Below are 21,615 nucleotides of genomic sequence, written 5' to 3'. Positions count from 1 at the left end.
TTCGATGCGGTGTGGTCAAAGAAACATATAGTATAATACAAATCATTTATTATTAGATAGACACAGTTCCCATCGCTTATCAGAAACAATGTACAAAGCTATAGTAGTAATATCAAATATTAAACAATATGCACCCTTCGTTTACTGCAAGCCTTGTCGGAGGATACAGGGTAATTGAGCGCTTCTAGTTTCTGCAGCTAAGAGTAAGTAAAACAAATATTTGCAAAGTTTATTCTCTACACAAGTTATAAATGCGGCGTAATTAAAAGAGGAAGCATAGCATAAATTTAGCAATCGCGGGCGCTTCGGCCCCGTGGCCCTGCCTCCCGGAGCAGGCGCGCCTGGCCGCGGCGCACGGGGCCCGCTCCTCCGCCTCACTAACCGAATACTCTCACGATGGTTCCAGTGGGACTAGAGATTTTCAATTATAATCGTAATACTTTACTTGGGTTACAGTGTCTTTCAATTTGTAACAAGCCCTTACACGAATGCATATTTGTAATTATATATATATTTTGTATATTGTTACAGTAATTTCATTACGTGGTATTAAACTCGGAATTTCTCATCAAGCATCGATCTGTACTTGTCCTGCTATATCCGAGCAGTGATACTCTTGGTTACAACAAATTTTCGAGTCACATTGGTTCGACAACTACTACGATTGATAACAAGAACTGACTGAGATGCTTGAAGAGAAAAACTTCTAAAAAAATCTCTATACATCATGCCTTAGGACCTGATTGCTAAAGCGAAAAACACGCCTCGCTAAAATGGTCGTCAAAAGCAAACATTTTAAAATACAAAAATTTAAACCATTTTACAGTAACAATTACATTGTGGAAGCGGTGAGCGTGTAAAAAATGATCCAGAATCCGCAAAGTAATTGTATCTGTACATAGTTACTACACGCATCCGACACGATGGCGCCATAATTTATCAAATATCAAAACAAATGAACGGTCCTTATCACTTTATAGAATATACAAAATGCAGTTACTTATTTCCCTGTGGAAAAAATATTAATCTTATAGTATTCTTAGATCACGGGCGCGCTTCGATCTGAAAGAGGAAAAAGACATCTGTGATAAACCTGCACAGGTTAATTACCTAAACCTATAAAACTGTGTGCGGTTGAAGATTTCACTTCATGCATGTAATAATAGGTATGGTATGATTGTAGCCATACCAAAATGATACTGTGTCGGTATTACATGTACAAGATTAAAACCAGTTCGTTAATGTACTGAGAAACGTTGTTAAATTGATACATAAGTAAGATAGGTAAGCCGGACTATTCGGAGAGTTGGAAGGACAACTGATTAACGTAAGTTAGAGATGCCACTAATAGTCGGCCGCACTCTAGACCGAAGCGCCGAATATTCGGAAGAACACATTTATTATGAAAGCTGATCGACTACAAAGAGAAATTGTTGTTTGCTAAAATTGAATTTTTGGAGCTCATTAGGAGTATATGTATATTAGTCAAGCAAATCTAGTCTATGATAATTATTTGCAAGCAACAAATTCTCAAGAAATCTTCATTTATAACAACTTCCCAAGAATACACGTTAATATTAAATTAATGGTTTTCGGATACACTGAACTATGCAACATTTCTGTAATAGATATTCGGTATTCGGCCGACGAATTCCGAATACTCGGCCAAGTGGCCGAACAGGCCGAATATTCGTGGCATCTATAAAAAAAGTATAAAAAAATATATAGTACATATGTAGAGTAAATATGTAGTGTAGTAAATATGTGTATATGTGTAAGTATAGTTATAAAAAAGTAAAAAAAGCAAAGTCACAAGGTAACACTATACATTGTGCTTCCCATAGTATTGCACGAATCGAAACAAACCAGTACAGTGGCCATATTTTAATGGATAAGTGTCAAATAAAAAATACAAAAGTACCACTTTTTTAACTCGGTTTTGTACTGCTGATAAATAATGACATATTTAAATATGGCTAACTGGTCAAAAATAACCCTGTATATGAAAAAAAAAACTATTTCGGTTACAATTGCGATCGCTTATTACGACACGATCTTACCCTCCATCCGATCTTATCCGGGTATACATTGCGTGGTAGATGAGGATATTAGATACACATGGCATAAAATAGAAAACAGAATTAAAATAATATGTCAAAAACGAACTAACTCGACGCAATATGATTGTTGTAGTAACAACTCACTAAACTCACCTCTAATAACCACAGGTAATTAAATAGTCTCCTAACTTCTCCACTACAGACGCGGCTTGCTGGGGTTGAATGGGTTCTTCGTACAGAGAGATGACGACGGCTGAAACAAACATGTGAGTTAAGAAAAATGTGCACGGTGCACGACTCTGCAAAATACAGCCGTGCAGGTCAAACTAAGAGGACGGCCTAATTTATGTATGATGTGGCCGAACAGGCCGTTCATATTGTATGGATCCTTATATAGAGAGGAATAAAAACTGTAGATTGTTCGTAGGAGCAATTGATCTATGACTTGTCACTAGTGTAGTGTTGTAATACTTGTAATGTTCTGTCAAGCAACAGTTTATCGCGATACTAATTTTTCAAATGGTAGAAGAGCCGACTGCAAAACCGCGATGAAATGCACAATGCAACACAAGGCTTTTCCTGCCGAAACACCTTGACAGACGTGATAATGTAGCAAGGTCACCATCGGTTGTTATAAATATACCCATCTGATACCATCATGAAACCAATTCCAGTCGGTAGGTATGAACCCTCATTTCAGGAATATATAAGTCTGCCAAGGCTTTTCCCGCCGAAACACCTTGACAGACGAGATTATATAAGCAACATCCGTGGGACCCGTATTTTGCAATTGTACAGATTACGAACACTAATTACTGTAGGCTGAATTATTATTTTATGCCTAAACATATTTTTATATTATTATGTTTTTAATAAAATATTTTTATAATTTATTAAGATAGGAGAGTGCCACCTAGAACCAGGAGGTGTGTCCTAATTAATGAGTGTAATTAGTAATGAGCATCATTACGAGTGACCAATAGGCGAGCGGCATCTTGAACCATGCTCCGCCCCTTACCAGTCTTCCCACTTCGCCTCTTTGCAGGGCTCGAACACGGGAAAAACGAGGAGGCGGGACTGCTGGCCTCGCTCAGCGAGCCAGAACGCACTATTCGCTACTACTGCCGTATGCAGGTAATTAATGGCAATGTGTATCTTAATAAATTATAAAAATATGTTTAGGAATAAAATAATAAAATAAGCTTACAGTAATTAAAGTGTTCATAATCTGTACAATTGCATAATACGGGTTCCACGGATGTTGCTTACATAATCTCGTCTGTCAAGGTGTTTCAGCAGGAAAAGCCTTGGCAGACTTTTATATTCTTGAAATGAGGGTTCATACCTGCCGAGTGGAATTGTTTTCATGGTGGTATCAGATGGGTTAATTTTGGGGTCCCCATGGTCACCTTTGAGAGCGTCTGCCAAGCACTTCCGGCAAAAAAAAATACTGGCAGACTTCGCTTTTCTATCTACATGTAAATTTCTAACTGCTGCCATAACTATTATTGCGGTATCAGATAGGTTAAATCAGCCCCCCCTTTTTCGCACCGGAAGTGGCCTTCTTTTTTGTACTTTCGGCAAGATCCGCCATGGGAGACTATCGAATTCGGACTTAGCATCACTTTTATAGGTTACCATTGTGCATTTCATCGTGGTATCAAGTCGGTTAGAAATTTTGCAGTCAACTCTTCTACCATAACACAAGTTCACCGCGAACACGATTTGTCGACCAAGCGATTATCGCGATTCCGACCTGTGGAACTAGACGTGTGCGCCGGCGGCGCACCGCCGCCGCCGATAAATGATCGGCGTGAAATTGGCGTGACCTTGAGTGTTAACAATTAACTATTCCAAGTTGGCGTTTGAATTACAATATGGATTTTTTTGTATTACATGTGTTACAGTTGTCAGATATATATCAATTAATTAAATTAAACTGAATAGCCAGTTGCACAAAACCGATTTAAGAAACTGAGTAACCCTTAGTATTCAGCGTCAAGAAAGATGAGGAAGCGATATATGTAGTAGGTGTTCCTGTTAATTGTAAATTCACATTGCCTCACATACGAAGGCAGCATTCTCCGTCATGGAAATACAATTAACTAATCAACGAAAACACAGGGCCTATGTACCATGGGGCCTCAAGGTGGAAGAGAAAAGAAAAACTAACTGGCTAATGTTGCGACCATCAATCATCCTTGCTTATTTGCTTGTCTTAAAATGTAGTGGAGTCCAGCAAAAATCTGAGAACATTGACGTGCGAATACTCTCGAGACCCTGAAAAAAGTCGTGTGCCAAAAATGTCGAGAAAGAGAGAGACAGAGCGACAGAGATTCACTCAATCTGGCGAACCGCGCAAACGCTTGCCCCGCGGATATGTGCAAGCTGTAAAGTGTAAGTGGGTGAAGAAAAATTTTCTAGTCACTTGTTGCTATGGTTACAGTCACCTGGATCACTAATATGACTTGGTACAAAAGTTCTTGTAACAAATTGTGCTACTATATTTTTGCCTGCCTGACGGGAATAATAACAAGAAATATATCGAAATGGCGGATTTTCTGAAGAAAATTGAAGATGAAAGTTCTAGAGATCAACCATTCCATGACCAAAGTAATGGTAGTGGTAGTAGACAGGGCAAACATACTACTATAGTCTGTATATTTAGGTATTTAAAAAAAGGTAAACAAAATCTACCCTCAAATGGCTCCTTAAGGCAGCTGAGGGTAGATGAAAACATTACATGATCAAATAATGTAGGTTAAAGGAAAGTCAGGTCCAGGGATCGAAACCGGTTTTTTGCAAAAACATCGAAATAACCATATATTTCGGTTTATTTTATACTCTAAATGTAAGACTCAGTTGTGTTTTCAGATAACGACTTCGTATTATTAAGGCCGAGCCACACCGCTTGCGTGCGCAGCACGTGTGCGTCGACGTAAGCGTAGACGTGCACAGCACCCCTGTCACACCGGGTTACGCGCACGTCACGCAACGCAAGTGCTGCAGAGTGCTGCACACGCCACGCAGGCGCACGCTGCAGCTCTGTCGTGCGTGCATGCTGCGTGTACATCCGCCTATATAAATTTGCGTATTATTTCCTAGTTTCTAAACGACTACCAATGTTCGACAGCAGTTTACCGGACAAAGCGGAAGCACTCCTCTTGCTTTAACACAAAATACTCCTGCGATACTATTTTCATGTTATTATACTCGCCTTACAAAAGCTGCATGCTGCTTGAACAATTTTGTCAAAATTACACACGGCGACATGATACGAGTGATATCAAATGAACTGACTTCGAGTCAAAACTTGCCCGAAAATAAAGAAGCAAGGAGTCAAAACATTTTTACCTTTGCTTCATAGTAATGCAAGGTCACCTATTTAATGCCGCTATTGCAAGAAAAAATGTCTCATACTTGAATCGAGATAATTGAGAGTATAATTATAATATTATTCATCGCACAATAGTTCCCAATACATAAACTAACTTGTATTCCAATAGTACCTAAAATCGATTTGCTACCACAGTACCTACATTTTTATAATAAATAGATACGTATTTTTTGTAATCTTTGTGCTTTATGTTCTAAATACATTCGTATCGACGAACGAGTTCAATTACTTTATCTTTTATCACTGAATCCATATTAAAAACCAGCACGCGCACCGCCCGAGTTGTAAATAAATACAAGAGAGCTGCGCGTGTACACGCACAGCACCTATGTAGCACCGAGCTGTGCGTGTCCGAACCTGCTCGGTTCGCCCTCTCATAGGGAACGCCGTTAAACACAACGTCATCACTGCACGCAACGAAGCGACGTTGCCGCTCCGCTGCGTGCACGCGTGTACGCAGCACGCAGCCGGTTTGTCTCGTTGGAGCTGCAATGCGTGCACGTCACGCGCACGCGCACGTCACGCACACGTCACGCAACCGGTGTGTCATATCTTATGAGAATTCTTAGTTTACAACGCAACGGGACGCATACGTGCACGTGCACGTCTACGCACACGCAACCGGTGTGGCCTGGCCTTTAGATTGCCTAATTAGAAATGAAGTAATTAACAAAGAACGAAAAAGTACCGTTTTCGTTCCCATACAAAAAATACCGGTTTCTGATCCCTGGTCAGGTCGTTCAGTGACAGATCCAGGAGGTTTTGTATTTGGTTGGTTAACCAATAAATATTAAAACTACCCGAAAATGTACAAATTGTTTGTTTACCTTTTTTTAAATACCTTAAGATACAGACTATAGTTACCGACGCACTCTGCATTATGAAAAAGCGAGCTAGTTTGTATATCTTGGGTTAATAACCAGTGCCGATGGTTGCACCGCCGAGATACGCCGCAGAGCTGGCATGGCTAGAGTGCTATGGCTAACCTCGACAAGATCTGGAAGAACAGAAGTATTCGACGTACAACTAAAGTATACTTGGTACGAGCACTCGTCTTGCCAACATTCCAGCTAGGTGCCGAAGCGTGCTGGAGCCTCAAAAAGTCTGAAGTGGCAAAGGTTGTCGCTTCGAGATGTGCTGTTAAACGAAGACAGCTGCTTATACCTTGGATAGCTAAAACAACAAACCCCTCCATTCTCAGAGAGCTCAATATCGCCACTCAGCTCTTTACAACATGCCATGGGTGAGCCCTTAGATTCTTTTGACATATTGTGGAGTTTCCAACGCATGATGTGGAAAAACGCATGAATTTAGGCCGAATGAATGGCAAGCGTGCCCATTTTTAATGGGAATCGTGAGAATATGGAGACTTACAGTTCGGATCGAAGGTCACATTGGGAACAGGTAAACCCTTAATGCAAGCCAGTTACTAGGGAAATCAAGTTATTATACCTATCCTATATTCATTTACAAACCCTATTTTACTCACAGTCTATTCAAAACTATACGTAATTCACCAACCAGTGATCTGAATTGATCAAATTTTCAAGAAAAACAACAAATTAATGATTTTTCTTTAGAAACCTGAAAGTCAAGGTCACGCCGACTTCACGTCAAAAACACGCCGCCGTCGATCATTTTTTAATCGGCGCACATGTCTATTTCGAACAACGTGGGTGGCGGGGCCGTTCTGCCGACCAACAGTTTATCGCAATAGCGATCTGTCGCACAATCGGTGATCGCATATTTGTAGTTCGAAGTTCAAAAACGCACTCAATTATCTTAGAAACAAGGGGCTCAAGTAGCTAAAAGTTCCAGTCCCTTCAATCAAATTATTTAAAAGCTAAGGATGGCAAGAATATTGAATATTATTTATCTACACGCATATGATAAAAACCTCTATTATACGCTCAATAACCCTACGGCCGGCCTGGCTTCACGTTCCAAAATAATGCACTTAGTATAGACAAGGTTACAGCGCTGATGATCCGACGGCGGACACTACTGGGAATGCACCTCAATATCAAACGTATTTGCAGTTTACGCTGCAAACTCACATCCAGAAGTAGAAAAATTTCATGGATAGTAGTTTTTATTTGTCCAAGCATCTTTAATAACAACAGTTTTTTGTCTGATTCTGAGATACGTATTATTTGATTGGTAATGTTGGTGACGTAGAAAAGATTGCAGTGTCCAATGGGTAGGAAATGTTTACTCACCTTGCTGTGTCTTCATGCAGTGCACGCCGACCTTGCCGAGTTTTGCGCGTATGATGCGGTCTGAGCCACTGAGGTAGATGTACCGCGTGCCCGCTATCGTCACGCCGCCACTCGTTAGGAGCGATTCGTTTTCAAAACCGGCCACTATCTTTGCGACTTCATCTTTTGATATCTACGACAACAATTATAATGAAATTAAATTACATGAGAAGATGTATTTTATCCGCGGTGCAACAAGCTATTAAGTAAGTTACTTTAATTCGACAACATGAATTAATACGTAGTACCTACAATTTACCGTGCGGCATTGTAGTATTGTAGGTAAAATAGTATATTGTAGTATTATTTATACTATTAATATAAGTTTCATAATCCTAAATTTTTAACTAATCCTTAAACCGACATGGCCGACATTGAGTACTTTTTGTCGTCATCCTTAATTATTAGGTCCTGACAGACTACTGTATTACAGTAGTCTGTCAGGACCGCAAACTCGTCTATGTCGATATTGCCGATAAAAACAATGTCGTAGAAGAACTCTCTTCTGGAGAAGCAACCCGAAAAAATTGAATATCGTAGCCTCTGCCACTTTCTCATATCCGACAGTTAAAAACCCTGGACAAAATTAATTAACGTCATCTGGTGAGCTTAAACCTATCTAAGAATCATTGCAGGAGTATATATTTTTTAAGTAAATCTATTCATGTGTACAAAAGCACACAAACAGCCTCGAACCCTAAATACATAATATATATATATATTATTTGTTCTTGAGTCATGGGTGTTTTCTATGTATTTAAGTATTTAATATTTATATTTTATATATGTCGTTGTCTAAGTACCCACAACACAAGCCTTATTGAGCTTACTGTGGGACTTGGCCAATTTGTGTAATAACGTCCTATAATAATATATATTTTAATGTACAATAAAACCAGTTTATGCCGCCGAAATCGCGTTTTAAGCATGATAACCGTGGAAAATGTATGAAAACAAGTTACAGGGACTAGAGTAAAATCCCTTAAAAGCATGATTTTTTTCTTTTTGTCCGAAATGAATGTGTCACAAGATTGTTTGCTGATTCTGGAAAAAATAGTAAAAAAAATATAACATCGATTTGTACTGCGAAATCAGTATTAGAAGTTACATAGGAATATATATAGTCATATTTATGTAAATATATAATTTCCAGTGAGAGATATATGAAAAATCTTACTACCATCAGAAAGGTACACTGTTTATGATAAAAGTTTTTAAATATAATATAATTACCTACAAACCCCGAAATCACATACTAAAATCATCAACTTCTGGGTTTTTCCTAGTTTTCCGACGTAATTTACATAAATTTAAATACTGCGTAAATTTAGGTAAAAAACCGGAAAATTGCATTTAAGGGTTTTGGTAGTAGTGGTAGTACTACCGTTTCCGTCCCGTCTGGGGTAAAAAGCGGCTTACGGCCGATTCGAACTTTAAAAAACGTCAAACACAATCATCACTCACAATCACAACACAATACAATCAATCACTTTATTTGCAGTAGAACATATTTCAATGCATGCAAATACAATTATAATATATTACACAATAAAATCAACAAAATAATATAATAAAACAATAGTAACAATAATAATGCATTACAGATTAGGATATTAGTTAGGGAGGCGAGGTAGCTAAATGGCGTAATTCAACGGCGCCGTCGAGACCTATCAAAATCGAAAGATAAAATAATTTCGAAAAGAAAAGCTCGTATGGTAAAAACCATTTTAGCGGTGGGTTTGGCGTGTACGGTTTTTCAAAAATGTTAAAAAAAACAGTTACTTGGGCATTCTCGAGCGCGTCAGATATTCATACTACGTATGCCCCAAGTGCCTCTGATAACAACGGTATACTAATCTGCCGGTTTGCGTGGTGGGGGTAGGAATATAAAGTAGTCAAAAATGCAAAAAAAAAAAATTTACTCGAGCGCGTCAGATTTTTGGAAGGGGTGTTAAATAGGCCCCAAGGAAGCTCCCTCTAAAAAAACTGACGATTTCGGCGTGACGATAAGTTACGATGAATTTTTGAAAATGCAAAAAAAAAAGTTATTTTGAAATACTCGAGCGCGTCAGATTTTCATAGGGGAGGTTTATTTCGGTATCCTGAAAGCATATTTTCTTAATCTGACAAAAATGTTGGTGGGTTCTCTTAATCTGACCGAAAAAGGTTTTTTGGTTTCTTTTTTTTTCTTTCTTTCTCCTTGATAAAACGGGGATTTTAAGAATGACAATATAGATATACTCAAAAAACCGGGAGTTTGAGTTTTTATGATGCTTCAAGTCAAAAAGTTTTAACTTTGGACAAAAATGTAAAGAGACCTTTATTGTGTAAATTAAAATTACCTTATTTGTTTATTTAAACTTTTTTTTTGTAAAATGTATCGTTCGCGACTTATATGCCGCAACGCGTTTTTCGGAAGACGAAATGGCTCCTCCACACTTCCGGTCATGCGGAAACCGGCAGATTTTGTATTTTTAGTAAGTTTTAGATTATATTCTTCAAAATAAGAAATAAAAAAATCGCGCTCGAGAATGCCGGATTAACGTTTTTTTTTTACAAGTTCGCGACCCTATAACTCGGCGGCGTCAAGGACTTATCGTCAGATTAGTTAAATTTAGTCTTAAAACACTAAAATCAACCCCCAATATCTTAATCTGACGCGCTCGAGTATTTCAGACTATCGATTTTTTTTTACTAATCTGATCGTCTATCCTAGGCGCGCGTCACTACATATAGAGCTAAATACTTTACAAGGTTGTTCTATTAGGTCTAAGGTATCTCTCATATCTTAAACTGCCACGCTCGAGTATTACCGAAAATTCCCCTATTCGCCTCCCTAACTATATGTCAGGGACGTTTCTTCAAACAAAAACGTCACTTTTGACACTGACATATCCAATCCATGTCGTATCTAGACCTAATATTTGACGTATCTGTCCGAATCGGGTCGTTAGATATGGGTAAAAGTAGAGCCAATCCTAAGTTTATTTATTAACTCTCTCTTTTGGCCAATTGGTGGTACCAGCAGCAGCCTGGACGAACGCCAAAACACTTTTTTTAAATGTCCTAACAGCAAAAACCTAAACTTTTCGTGGTATTTCAAAGTTCATATTACAACAAAAATTACCATGTTTTATTTCTCAAACTAGTTTGTTTTGTAGCATTGCCTGTAAACATTTTTCAATGTGGTGTTAAATAATAAATTTCTATGTCTATGTCTATAAGACTGAAGCCCCAGGCATTCGCCAAATATTGAGAGGTCTTTTTTTAGCCAATACCGGTATTTTTAAATGCAATACCGGGATCCCGGTATTATTTAAAACTTGCGAAATGTGCGGTTTAAACCCTTTATTTCTATCCATAAGAATGATCAAATTCGGCGGCATTAAAAATATTTCGCATCGAACTAATACTTAGTATCTCACTCTCATTTGTTATTTATTGAAACGCGTATCTGACTAGATTGGCGTGAGATGAATATCTGATAATGATCATGGTGGAGATTAGTGTCCGACCGAAACATGTTTTTTGTCGAAACCGAAGGTTCGGCTTAGGCTCTAGTTTCGGCCGAAACCGAAAGTATTGCTGACTTGTTAAAACCTTTGAAAAAATGTCATAAAAACCGCTTTTATACACATATTAAGACTGCTACGACCGTCCATTGGCACCCTCATCACGCCCACAGTCCTACCCAGGGGCGACACTTAGAAATTTAGATAACATTGGTAAAGATGGCGGCGATTTCTATTAATGGGATCGATAACCTACTTTTGCGTAAAGTTGACTACCGATTGTGCAAACTACATCACACCAGATGTCACTATTGTAAGGATCATTATTTAGAAATAGCTTAGGTATATTTTGACTATTATTTTTATTCATGACAAGCTTATAAAAGAGTATCAATTGACTCTTACTTTTCAGTGGTTCCCGCCATTTTGAATTGTTCTAAAAAGACGGGTAAGCGGTGACAAGCGGCCAGTTCGAGTACGGACAAGTTATAGTGAAGACGTCTTGACGATTTATTTTAAATTTGTTTTTATTGTTTGTAACAAGCGAATATGTAATGTTTTGAAAAGATGTGTCCCGCCGAATTTCTTGCCGGTCCCATATTGGGATACCATCGTACAATTTAGGAGGGATTTAAATCTTCTCGGGTCAGAGGTGTAGGGTTAGAGCCAGCGTAGCTTTATTTGACGTTCATAAGCGCATCGTAATTTGTAATATGCCTTACTGAAATACTTGGAAAATTAAGTCAAAATATTGGTACAAGTATTCGTTTTATCATCAATCCGGAAATATCCCAACACTCTAAAATTGGTACAATTTAAAGGCATGAATACAACATTAAGAAGGTTGCATATACCTCGTATGTCAAGACCTAACTTTTTTTATGTCGTTACCTAGCAACTGTTAATTACTGTCAAAAACAAGTAGCCGTCAAAAATATTTTGACACACTTTTATTGCCCACTGTACTAAATTCAATGTGTTTATATTTTCTCATCGAAGAGTTCCTTTGGCTACCAGCATACTATTGCATTTTCATCGGAAATACGGAAATATACCAAATTTCAGCTCAAACAGACACCAAAGTGGTTCAAATTTAAGTTGCAAGATTTGAAGCATATATATATATGTAGGTATACATATACAAAGAAGGTACGCGGTGAAGCTAAATAAAAGTGTGTAAAAAATGTAAAGAGAGATATGATTGATATAAACTTTTTATTTCTCTATTAATTTTAAAGTTCTGAGACTGCTGAGCAAAGCAGAGTGAAATCGGAGCAAGCTTTAAACACGAGAGCGACATCAAATTCAAATAGGGAAATTAGATAGTTCCAATGTTACAAAACCTGGAGGTTTAAAATTTTAACAGTGTTCAATCAAGGCAAAGCCGGGAGGTTTCGATATTTTCGAAGGTAAGAAGAAAATACCATAATGCAGCGATGAAAACAAGCGATGATTATTTTAATTTTTTTTACGACAATCATGTCCGATGACACTGCCAAGATTTGTGCAATTTGATTCCGCTAAGTTACACGAGATAGAGTGCATCTATATGGAGGTACGAGCGTATAGAAGACAATACTATTTCAGGCATAGGACGTATGTCACCTTCTCAAACCCAACCCCCCTCCCCCCTCCCCGCTCATGACTTTCGATTAGGGAAGGGAATTGTATAATTAGATCAAAATTTTAACATTTATGTCGTTCCAGATTTTCTATACAAGTAATTACCTCTTAACTAAGAATGACCCATTTTCTTTTTTACTGTATTTTGTGTTTTATTAAAAAACAAAGACTTATTACTTACATTCCCAAATACTGTACCTTCCTAGATTTTCGTAATTGTTTTAATCACATGATAATTTTTTGTTGAAAATAACTGTTTCATTTCATTTATTTTCCATTCAATCAGCACTAACAGCTAAACCTTGCGTGCTAATTGGCATTATATTTACTTACCCCCTTATTGATAAATGTGTACTAAAGTTACGATGCCGGTAATAATCGTTTGTCCCTTTCCATCATACTAATACGTCGGAAAGAGACAAACGATTATTAGCGGCATCACTTTAGTACACGTTTATGAATAAGGGTTAAGGGGGTTAATGTCTAATATGCATTAATCGTTAAAAACAAAAACTATATACTTACAAATTTCAATAAGTCAAGTAAATACGTTTGATGACCGGTCTATCCTAAGTGGGTAGTGACCCTGCCTACGAAGCCGATGGTTCCGGGTTCAAATCCTAGTAAAAGCATTTATTCGTGTGATGAGCATGGATATTTGTTCCTGAGTCATTGGTGTTTTCTATGTATTTAAGTATTTATATATTATATATATCATTGTCTAAGTAGTCTAAGTACCCTCAACACAAGCCTTATTGAGCTTACTGTGGGACTTAGTCTATTTGTGTAATAACGTCCTATAATATTTATTTATTTAATAAAATTTCATTATTAAACGGGACTAAATGTCATATACAGAGCACACATTTGAATTGTTAGATAAATAGGCACTATTGCTTTGTGTGTGTGTACTTTAAAGAATTAAAACGAATAAATAAATAAATTAAATCAAATGTCAATTGTAGAGTAAATAATAATCAATGTCAATGTCGCACAAATTAAAATTAAATTAATCTGTATTTAAGAATATATCAAAATGTTAAATCGACTTAACAATAATAATTATAAATTGAGATTTCAATATAGCGACAGGATGCAGTTAGGAACTTGGTCTCGGTTGTTGCAAAGATATCAAGGTGGTCTCGCTGTCCAAAATGTCGTTAAGTAGCGTCTGCGCTTGGTGAAGAGAGCTAGCAAGCGTGCGGCTAAGCAACCGTAACCGATAAAACCGATTATCTGTTATGTTTGGCATTTGCCATCAGTTTGGCATTCCCTAATCGAAAGTCCATGAGCGGGGGGAGGGGGGTTGGGTTTGAGAAGGTGCATACGTCCTATGCCTGAAATAGTATTGTCTATACGCTCGTACCTCCATATAGATGCACTCTATCTTGTGTAACTTAGCGGAATCAAATTGCACAAATCTTGGCAGTGTCATCGGACATGTTTGTCGTAAAAAAAATTAAAATAATCATCGCTTGTTTTCATCGCTGCATTATGGTATTTTCTTCTTACCGTCGAAAATACGAAACAATATTATTATTAAAAAAACTCTACTATGTATACCTGCAAGGTAGGGTTGCCAACTATTTTTTGGTGGAATATAGTATTTTCGAGAATAAGGCATTAAAAATATAGTACTTTGATAAAATGCTTAACATAAGTGTAATATACGTTTAATCATACTTACTAGCACTCTGTTAAAATTAGTTATGGTAACGATTTTAGAGCAAAAATGTAAAATTGATAGATTTAGTTACGTACTCCTTTTGTTACGAAATATCTAAATAACAAGTATTGGTTTCTATTAGCACGTCTTTTCATCTTGCCTTTTAATAATGAGGTCGCAAGCGTGCGTCCCCGGTAATATGTGACGAGAAGGGACAGTTTATAAAAATTCATCAAAAAACTATGGTAGTAAATTATATAATTTGATGTATAAGAACAGTTTTAGCAAATGTTGTAGATTGTTTAAGTATCAAAATTACGTTGAAATTAAGTCGTTTTTCAGAGAAATTGTCACTTGTTTTGAAGTTAGTTCTGGAGAAAATTGATTACGTCTAACTTTCATTCAAATAACTAAATTCAAATTTATAATAACAAAAATGTAGTTTATTAAAGTTGAAGTACAGGATATGTGTAATACAAAATTACCATTTTTAGCAGTCCAAACTTTACGAAATTTACAAATAAGATCAACAAAATCAGTGCTTTACGCGCGTTTACCTAAACGTCCATCAGAAAAACAATCATTACTAATTAAATGAGTCTATTTAAAAAAAAAAAAAGATAACAAGACGCGCTAATAGAAACCAGTACTTGTTATTTCTAATAGTTAACATATATATATTTCCATGACTTTTTCGTATCGATATCTATGTAATTACATTAAAATAGGTATCGTTTTTGGTAACCGCATGAACCTATTTCATTAATTAAAGATATTAATTAATGAATCACACCTTTGGAAACACCATTATTTGATCTCAACATCATCTTATCAAAATCAAAAATCAAAATCAAAATATCTTTATTTTGCATAAAATATGCATATGCATTTCAAAATATTCTTTCTTATTTGATCTTTCCAATATTTGAAGATTATTTTCTTTTGAATTATATAATACGCTACGGCAAGCTCGACCGAATTTCACGTTCCCATAGAATCGGAGTTTCGTTCTCATTTTAAAACTGCCTGTTGGATTGTTATGAAATTTTGCACGTAATGACAGGAATATAATTATCTCGTCCTTTAATTAGTATATATAGCTCCAGTTTATAAAAACAACGAAATAGAGTAAAAACAAGTTTAGTATGAAAAACTTACAATTCACTGTATTTTTTTAACTATGGTCCCAGACATAATACACCGAGCCAAAAGTGAAGCCGAAACATGATCGACGTGTGCGTGCGACGCTCGTGTCTTACGCTCAGAAACGCACACGTATACAAAAACGGGTTGCCAGTATTTATTTATTCCCGTTCCCAGAATAGGGGTATTTTAACAACATTCTTATACTTGGTTATCAATAATTTGGAAGTGTGTAGATTTTTAATTTTGTAACAAAAAGCTTTTTAGGTTTCCATTATTACATTGAACCCTCAAAAATTGAGTGTGATTGCAATATTGCTGCGGTCGACCGCATTACTGCAGGAAATGTCAAATAGATAGGTCATTTACTTAATACGAAATCTATCAAATTAGTCTATAAAACCGGACAAGTGCGAGTCGGACTTGCCCACCCAGGGTTCCGTACTTTTTAGTATTTGTTCTTATAGCAGCAACAGTAATACATCTGTGAAAATTTCAACTGTCTAGCTATCACGGTTCATGAGATACGGACGGACGGACGGACGGACGGACGGACAGCGGAGTCTTAATAATAGGGTCCCGTCCCAAAGGGTAAATTTGGGTACGGAACCCTAATAAAAATGTATCAATAATTACCCGTTCTATAGCGGTCCGCGGCAACCACTGCTAGACACCAAAATTGGTCCGGACGTGGACCGCATGTACTTGTAAGATTCAAAGATTTTAGTTGTACAACATAGGTAGATTACAAGATGTTACATAAATATTTTGGTATCACTGTGTCGTGCCTATTGGCATACAAATTCAATAAAAATAGCAACGCGACGAAATCGCTGGGAGAGCCACCACGCCTGTTTTTTGGCAATAAGGTTTAAATAAATAAGCTTTTACTATTTTATTTTTATGTTACAAATATGAAAAAAATAAAATATTTGAATACATTTTACAAGTGTACAAACAATAAGGTACCTCACAAGCTGACTCTGTTCAGTATTGGCGCTTTAGTGTCGGATTTCTAAATCGATCATTACATGAAATAAAAATTAAACTGAAATATTATTAAAAAAACATATTTTGAAATAAAATAACGAAAAATATAATTTCCTTTAATAATACAAGGAACTTAAAGTAAGCGTACTTATTTTAGAACGTCAACGTCATGCCTCATGTGGAGGAAAAATGATTCATTTAACTGATTCATTTTAGTATTCACAGTTACGTAAAAATATCATATTAAAATCGATGCTTACGCGTGGAATGTAATATCAGGTGATTTGTTTTTATTTAGTGATGAATCGTGACACCCATTCAACGCACAAACAGCCATCATTCCTGTATTTTTTAATTTACAACCGGGAGGTGTACACAAATCGACTCGACCTTGAGTACTACGAAGGCCGTTCGAACGAGTGCGACATAATGTCGCCCCTGAAGTGGCTTCACTAAGGATGTGCGGACTACTCATCTATGCTTTTTAAATCTATGCTATGGTATATGAAGCTTCATAAACTAATTCCAGGACTTAGGAGGTATTGTAAGTACAAAGTTTCACACCAATCTAGCTAGTCGTTTTAAAATGAGAGTGTAACAACATTTGTATTTTATTTGTCAATAGTTGTATTTAACCGGGCTTGTTGAGAACCCTTAAATTTCAAGGTCCTACTTTCAGTGGATTAGGCTATGCGTTGTATGTCGGTATTTATAAAACTAAGATGGTGTCTTTATATTAGAGATGCCACGGATATTCGGCTACTATTGAGTATTCGGCCACTATGCCGAATATTCGGTATTCGTCCGAATGTTAGCTACTATTCGGCAGAATATCGAATATCTGTTGCACCTACCTAAAATGAAAAAATACAAACCGCGCGAGTGATTAAAAACACGTGGGTTTAAACTGTAAAATAAGTTTGATGAAAATAACCGAAAACCACTATATTCAATATTTAATACGTGTTCTTAGAAATTTGTTAAATACGATACCCGGTTTTTGAGCATTTGTTGATCATGATCACAAATAATTTTATTTTTATCATGGGACAGTTTCACTGATTCTTATGTGACTAAAAAAATGTTCGCATGTCAATGTCATGCCAAATATTCGGCGCTTCGGCAGGGAGCGATGCCGAATATTCGGTATTCGACCAAAACCACTATTCGGGGCATCTCTAAATTTTATTGCAATGTACATATAACATAATTAACATATATTTTAATTTAATTCAAAAGGAAATGTAAATACCTAGAGGTTTAAATGTGTTTACAATAATGCTTGGATTATGTTCATGCTTGCCGACGCCACCCATTTTTTTTACACCCCTGGGAAGCGAGACTCGCGAGCACATGGCGAGAAGGGACGTCGAAAATACGAGTTCATGGCCGGTCAACTCGCACAGCGTGCGAACTTAATAAGAAATAAATAGTAGACACCACAAACTTCGTTTTTTTAGCATTAAAAAACGACTACAAGATTTTGAAGTATTTTTAGGGTTCGCCTAAGACTCCGCTGTCCGTCCGTCCATCCGTCCGTCCGTCTGTCACCAGGCTGTATCTCATGAACCGTGATAGCTAGACAGTAAAAAATTTCACAGATGATGTATTTCTGTTGCCGCTATAACAACAAATACTCAAAAGTACGGAACCCTCGGTGGGCGAGTCCGACTCGCACTTTTGTTAAAAAGGTTTTTATTAAAAAGCACTTTTAAAAAATAAGTAATGTAAACTTGTACTGATTATTTTTATTTCCTCTCACATCCTAGAAATGATCTTTTGCATTAGAAAACATTAATTTTTTTCGCTACCAACGTTTGAAATTAGTGAAATCAAAGATAGGCGATATGTTTTTATTTACCTTAGTTTTTAACCTCAACCTCTAAAAATGATCTATTACGATAGAAAACGAGCAAGACTTTTTTATATATTTTTAAATTGATATTTAGGGGTTGCTACCAACATTTGAAAATGAGTGAAATTAAACAAAGGCTAACAATTAAACATATTATCGTAAATTACACTTTTTTATTCCTATTACTAAGACTCTGCTGTCCATTGCGTCTGGCTGTCTGTCTGTCCGTCTGTCACAAGGCTGTATTTCATGAACCGGGATAGTTTAGTTAGACAGTTGAAATTTTCACAGATGATGTATTTCTATTATCGCAACAAATATAAAAAATTACAGAACTCTCAATGTGTGAGTCCGACTTCCACTTGTCCAGTTTGTATTATGAAGAAGTCACATAAACTACTATAATAGATAATAGGTAAATATTGCCATGGAACTTACTAAAATCAAATCATCACACATTGCAGTAAGAATGTAATTGTGGAAAATTTGTAAGTTGGCAGGTGATACTGGTGGTAGTACTCCTAAATGTTAACACATTCACTGCCAGACAAAAACGGCGCACTACCCTAGAAACCGGTGGTACTATAGCTACGTACAAAACAACCCGCTCCGCGGGTTGTCCGGCATCTGAACAAAGTTCACGAGCGCCCACCAGGTGGGTTCCCGGCAGTGAATGTGTTAATCAAATATTCTCAAATTAATAATTCATTATTATTTTAGTAGGTAGACAGAAATTATTTTGAATTAATTTTTGAATCACCCTAATAAGTAACAGCAAATATGTTACAATAATATAGCATCATCATTTTACATTATTTTGGTTTCAATAAGTAGTAACTATTTTATTGATAGTGTTTTTCAATAAAAATACATGTTAAGGTCATGTAGTGATTTTCTAATGTAAAGATTATAAATATGATTATATATTGAAATTCATGGCAGTATGATAAATAGAGCTACAAGTGTATGTATTTATATAGATAATATTATTTAACAATCTTAATGTTCAGGTAATAAATATTATTTTCACTTGATCTACCCTACTTCATTTTGTGAACTGTCTTATGTAGATTCGATTGATGGGCTATAATTTCATTTAAATATGTGTTGTTGAAACCCTTTAACCAGCCCTTAGCGATAGACCAAGATAACTCTGTGCAGAGATTTTCATGGCATCGAGTGTGGAAGTGTTATCAAGTAAAAGTCTATGAAATTGACATTAAAAATATCCACTTCCACAGTATGTGCTATCGAATGCACTGCAGAGTAAGCTTAGACCGACTCTTACAAGTTTAACAGGTATAAGGAGTGGTAGGCTGTGGACTCCCGACCGATTGTGTCATTTAAATTTCAAATTTTATTAAATGAAACACAATGAAAATCCAATAACTCGAAAATTACATATGCCACTTGAAGAGATATTTTTATATTTGTTATGCAGTTACAAGTTTTTTTACAAAATTCCAACTATTCTCAATAAAAATGACTGTTTAGTAAATAAGAATAAGAATTGTTTGAATAAAAATATACCACTAGTTTTTTTTTTTTTATATTCTTATTAAGGTCCTGTTGGCATTTGTAGGACACATTAGCCATTTGAATAAGCTCTATTAGGCTTAGAGTATCTTGTTTCTCAGTGTCTATTAACAATATGCAGATATCTTATCAGGTGATGCAATTTCTTATTGGAAACATTAAAATATGTATTTATTAATTATGTGCGTTAATACAATAAGAACATACAATATTAATCATATTTAGAGAGACAAATATAATATGCAGACCAATGTTGTTTGTTTATCCAACATGATCTTAAGGAAATTTCAACATTGAAATCGGTGACAATTTCAGATATAAAGATTGATTTTGTATAGCAACCACAAAGTTGCCTAAAATGAAATTGTTGACGCGCCGGCCGGCAACTTGTAAGATCGAAATTGTGTGTTTATGGCGTTATTTAAGACCTAATTATTCATCGCAGTTAGTCACGCGGCGTTACGCTAATATATACATTGAGAAGTTAACATGTTTCCTACAAGAACAAAATTCACATTTGGATTTCCCATAGGCTACCACATGTCGCCATCTTGTCATACCAGCCGGACAATATTTAATATCCATTTGCTTAGCTATATAATTTGATGCACTTTCATCACTTTCTATGCACTTCCAACCACATTTTCACAAAACAAAAGGTTTAACTGCAAATCACTGACACGTAGTAACTTTGTCAGAAACTTACTTCGAAGCCATCCGACTTTGCCCACAGATTCCCATCGTGACCGGCAATTGCTGCTTTTGTCACACATCTGGATGCCATTAACTGTTTATCGACGTAATCTTGCCAGCTCATTTTGAATGTTCGATTATTTAAACCTACAGCACTTGACTACCACACAATTAACTCTTCGCAACGAGCAAGCGCTCCACACGAACAAAAAGCACTAAGCACTACCGTTTCAAAATGGCAGCGTAGGCATAGACACAACAGGAAGTACTCTAGTTCTGCCAACATAACGAAGAATTGTTTAACATGTGGCATAGACAAGCAAATTTATTTTTCATATCATTTAGGACGAATGAAAATTTAAAATATAGCGGTGAAAAGCGATTGAATTTATTCACGATAAACATAAATTTTAAATTTTGTTATATTTATTTGTATACATTAATTTGATTCGTTAGTGCAAATAAAATATAAGATTTTTTTTTATAAGTATTATTTACTCAACAGTACTTTTCGCAGAGTTGTGTAACCGCTACTAGTGCAGTTGAACGATAAAGCGATTAAACGTATGATGATTTTGCCATTTAATAAAAATGATTTTTTTTTTTGTTTAACAGTTTCAATTTAACTAAAATTATAAGTTTTATAATTCAATATGAAATAAAATCAAATAAACTTCACGATTTATTAAATCTACCTTCCTTGAGATTCGTTTAACAAACCATAGAGTATAATATAGGTTTCTGGAAATCTTAGCTACTTATCTCTTTCTAACCAACCATACTTTCTATAAGGCTTTCTTGCTTTAAGTCAAATTGAAATATCTTGTCGTAGACGTACTTCCGTTGTTTTATTTCCCAATAATATAGTATTACTCATCTTCT

At 36.1% G+C, this 21,615-nt stretch overlaps 1 protein-coding gene across 1 annotated transcript; it reads right to left on the bottom strand.

The window, feature by feature from the left end:
- Positions 1 to 31: 31 nt before the first annotated feature.
- LOC133517858 (profilin) lies at positions 32 to 20,969 on the bottom strand. Its single transcript, XM_061851316.1, has 4 exons — positions 20,747 to 20,969; positions 7,677 to 7,848; positions 2,214 to 2,313; positions 32 to 1,062 (listed from the first exon to the last, which is right to left on the bottom strand). Exons 1-3 carry the CDS (start codon positions 20,855 to 20,857, stop codon positions 2,216 to 2,218), a joined length of 381 nt encoding a protein of 126 aa, XP_061707300.1. The 5' UTR covers positions 20,858 to 20,969; the 3' UTR covers positions 32 to 1,062; positions 2,214 to 2,215.
- Positions 20,970 to 21,615: the final 646 nt, after the last annotated feature.

The sequence above is a fragment of the Cydia pomonella genome, chromosome 5 (genome assembly GCF_033807575.1).
Source record: "Cydia pomonella isolate Wapato2018A chromosome 5, ilCydPomo1, whole genome shotgun sequence".
NCBI classification, from domain to species: Eukaryota; Metazoa; Arthropoda; class Insecta; order Lepidoptera; family Tortricidae; genus Cydia; species Cydia pomonella.
Note: the sequence above shows the minus strand (reverse complement) of the source record. Positions and strands in the feature narration are given on the sequence as shown.

Excerpts from the sequence above, each read along its gene's own strand:
- LOC133517858 (XM_061851316.1), bottom strand. The coding sequence starts at position 20,857 with ATGAGCTGGCAAGATTACGTCGATAAACAGTTAATGGCATCCAGATGT. Across the intron at positions 7,849-20,746 it reads CAAAGTCGGATGGCTTCGAA|ATATCAAAAGATGAAGTCGC; the intron begins GTAAGTTTCTGA and ends TTGTTGTCGTAG. Across the intron at positions 2,314-7,676 it reads CTGCATGAAGACACAGCAAG|CCGTCGTCATCTCTCTGTAC; the intron begins GTGAGTAAACAT and ends TGTTTGTTTCAG.